Genomic DNA, 3823 nt, shown 5'->3' with positions numbered 1-3823 from the left:
CCCCATCTCCCCCAGCTCACCCCCATTCTAAGTTCCCATATTTCTGAACTCTGTGTCTCCTCTCTCCTGTGGCCACACTTTAACTCTGCTGTTCCTTTAAGCTGCAATGCCTTCACCTGCTTCGTTCACTTGCAAACCCCAGCCTCAGTGCCTCCTTCTCTGACTGACCTGAATTCAGAGACTGGCCTGTGTGCCTGCTGCACCTGACACACACCTGTTTGCACTTTCGCACGCTTCCGTGATAAGCAGCTGGCGTGTTGGTTTCACAGACCAATGAGTCCTCATGGCCTGGGCCCATGTTTTCTTTACGTTTGTACTGAGTGTGCCCAGCACACGGGGAAGGTGGTTAGTACATGTATGTGAATCTGTGCATGCATAAGTACCATAGAAATTGCATTTCTCTTAATTTACTCTCTCTCCTCTATCAGAATGTTAGCCCTTTCAGACTCTGAATTTTGTGTTTTGATAAGCATTGCATCACGTGCCTGGAGTAGCACATGACAGATAGCAGGGTCTCGAGAAGTATTTGCTGAATATGTTGGATGAATGAAGGCAGGCAGTGGCTCTGACCAGGTCAGGGGGCCTCGCCAAGCCAGAGGATGGGCGTGGCGTGTGTCTGGCTTTGACTCTAGTCTGGGGGACGGGACAGTCCTGCTTCGCCGGAGCACCTCATGCCCTCGGTGTGTGGACACGGCACCTCGCCACCCCTGCATGTCGGATGCTGGGCCATCTCCCACCAGGGCTTCTTTCCCAGCCTTGCCTACTGAGCCTGGCGAATCCCAGCTGGCCTGGCCCTCCTAGTCTACCTACCCTCCTGGCGGGCACAGGGCTTTTCCCCAGGCGGGGAATGCGGGCTGTGCCCGCTGCTTCCAGACCCCTGTCCACGCCACATGTCCCTCTCTGCTTCCCAGATATCCACAGCTTGCAGCCTCAGCTGGACTGTGGGGCCAGGGACATCAAGGTGTTGCTGGACCGGTGTCAGCTGGAAGGCCTGGGTTTTGGGGATGAGGTCACTGCCTACCTGCTAGACCACAACTGCAGCAGCATCACCCACAGAGAAGAGGGGAACTGGGTCTCCGTGGTCAGCCCTGCCCAGGCCAACGCCTGCGGGAACATCCTGGAGGTGATGGCTCCCTGGGGAACCTCCCGGAGGGGGTGGGGAACCTCCTGGAGGGGGCGGCTGGCACCACTGCTGCCGGCTGCCGGGGACACATGAGAAGCTGTGAGACCTGGGCAGGCTACGTAGCCTCTCTGGGTTTTGGGGTGTGTGAGATCATACATGTTGGTCCAGGTAAAGAGCGTCGAACAGGCCTGAGGCTTGAGCTCCGTAACTGCAAACAAGGCTGTGCTTGTTGTAAGGGGGGTGACCTGGGAGGGAGAGGAGCCAGGAGGTGGCTGCTGACTCCCAGCCAGTACATTTGCTCTGGGCCCTCATGCCCTGCCTGTCCAGGGCTGGTGCCCGGGGAGGAGGCCCCGTGCTGCCTTGAGATCAGAGCGCGGGGGCAGCAAGTGAAAGCCCTGCCTGTGGAGCCAGACAGACTGAGTCGACCTACCACACGTGCCCATACACATGCATGTGTTGTTCTTATGCCAAAGAGAAATGAAACCCATGCCATCTACAAAAACACCCTCTCCTTGGTCGATGAGCTAATCATCAGAGACACCAAACTCAACATCAACTTCCAGTGTGCCTACCCGCTGGACATGAGAGTCAGTCTGCAGACGGCCCTGCAGCCCATCGTAAGGTGCGGCCCTGACCTCCCCTCCTGGGGGCCCTGACCTCTCCCCTCCCCGGGGGCCCTGACCTCCCCTCCTGGGGGCCCTGACCTCTCCCCTCCCCGGGGGCCCTGACCTCCCCTCCTGGGGGCCCTGACCTCCCCTCCCCGGGGCCCTGAGGTGGTCACTCTCACTCCTTCTGGAGCATCCATTCTTCCCATCGTTCATTCTACAAAGTTTGTTGATCATATATTAATGATCAGTGCACAGGCAGACACAGAATACTTTGTGGATATTAAAGATTATTATTATGAAACAATGTAGCAGCATGAACCAGTGTTAATTAGATAGCTAAGGAATAAAGACATGTGGCAATTTTATTTCTCCTGAGGAAGGAAGGCATGAGACACTATAATGACAAGTGAGATGAGTACAGTGCAGGGAAGACACGGGCTGTGGGTCAGGAAGGAAGGGCCCAAGACCTAACGGTGGGGGCGATGGAGGGAGCGGCGGGCTTACCGCCTTCAGTGGATCAGCTTTGATTTGATGAACATTCAGCAGAAATAGGCCCAATGGTCATCTGGGAGGGACTGCACCCAGCAGGGCTCTGTCTGTGCCCCAGGGGGAGCTCCTCCGCACCTCAGACTCATGGGGGGCTTCCTGGGGTGTCAGCAATCCCTCAGTGGCTCCTGGCTCACAGGCGGCAGGATTAAAAGGATCACACACTTTTCCAGTTTCATGGTTCTTTGACTGTATTGTGTTGGGGCCCAAGGTTCATAAAAATTAAAACCATTCATCTTGTTAAAATTGCCATATTACCGAGGATTGTGGGGTGGGTGGGAGAGATATGCTGCTAAACATGGTGACCCCCAGACCTGGTCCCAAACCCTGCTCTGCAGGGGGGGCAGATGGAGGTCTGAGGGGTGAGGGAGGGAGGCTGGGGGAAGCTGAGACAGGCCGATCTATCTGTCAGGTTCAGAGCCTAGACAGGGGTCCTCAAACTTTTTAAACAGGGGGCCAGTTCACTGTCCCTCAGACCGTTGGAGGGCCGGACTATAGTTTAAAAAAAAGCTATGAACAAATTCTTATGCACACTGCACATATCTTATTTTGAAGTAAAAAAACAAAACGGGAACAAATACAATATTTGTATTTGCATGTGGCCCGCGGGCCGTAGTTTGAGGACCCCTGGCCTAGAAGATAGTAAACTCTGGTTTAAAGGAACGATCGACTAGTGTTTGCGGGGACCGACGATGTGCTTTTGCCTCCGTAACCTCACACAGAAGTGGGGCCGGATTGATTTTGTTCTTATGGGTCAAAACCTAACGCCTCCACCCTGTGGGCCCTGGTCTAGCTCCGTGAACATCAGCCTGGCTGGCGAGGGAGAGTTTACCGTCATGATGGCCCTCTTCCAAGACCCGAACTACACGCTGCCTTACGAGGGGGCGTCGGCCGCACTGCCCGTGGAGTCCATGCTGTACGTGGGCGCCCTCCTGGAGAGAGGGGACACCGCCCAGTTCAAGCTGCTGCTGAGGCACTGCTATGCCACCCCCACTGCGGACAGGGCTGACCCCGTGAAGTATTTCATCATCAGAAACAGGTACCAGACGCCTCTGGGGCTCGATTTGGCCTAAATGAAGTTTTGGGGGAAATGATCACCCGGCTCTGCGGGGCAGTTGTGTGATGTGCTTATCTCTCCTGGAAAATAACTGGATGGTACATTTCAGGACCATGCCCTTTGACCCAGGAATACCCTCCTGAAACGGTAGCCTAAAGCGTTAATGCAAAGTACGTGGCAGGGCAAGAAAGGCCCATTGTTTTTCACCTCGGTATTCTTCGTCACTTTGGCCGTAGGGTCATTGCTCAAAACGGGGCTCCGTTAGTAACGACAGCCTGTTACACAGATGTTAACACTGACGAATACACGTGAAAACAGCGTACGATGCGAGGGGACAAAACATTATTGACCACCGCCGACTGCAAGAACAAAGGGAAGATTCAAACGGCAATGATACCAGCTGCTGGGCACCGGGCGTGTCTGTGCCGCTGTGCAGAGCCGCGCTGCATCATCTCACAGATGCTCACTTCACGGGGGGGGGGGGGGGGG

The 3823-nt window shown here is 55.2% G+C and overlaps 1 protein-coding gene across 1 annotated transcript in view; it reads left to right on the top strand.

Moving 5' to 3' along the window:
- Positions 1-3823, top strand: part of LOC102259272 (pancreatic secretory granule membrane major glycoprotein GP2) — a 14582-nt gene that overhangs the window by 7247 nt on the left and 3512 nt on the right. Inside the window, exons 5-7 of the mRNA XM_005861483.2 lie at positions 912-1123; positions 1597-1745; positions 3071-3316. Coding sequence (XP_005861545.1) covers positions 912-1123; positions 1597-1745; positions 3071-3316 — 607 coding nt within the window. The remainder of the gene's footprint in view (positions 1-911; positions 1124-1596; positions 1746-3070; positions 3317-3823) is intronic.

The sequence above is a fragment of the Myotis brandtii genome, unplaced genomic scaffold (assembly GCF_000412655.1).
Source record: "Myotis brandtii unplaced genomic scaffold, ASM41265v1 scaffold152, whole genome shotgun sequence".
Taxonomy (NCBI): domain Eukaryota; kingdom Metazoa; phylum Chordata; class Mammalia; order Chiroptera; family Vespertilionidae; genus Myotis; species Myotis brandtii.
This window is presented reverse-complemented; position numbering and strand designations above follow the sequence as displayed.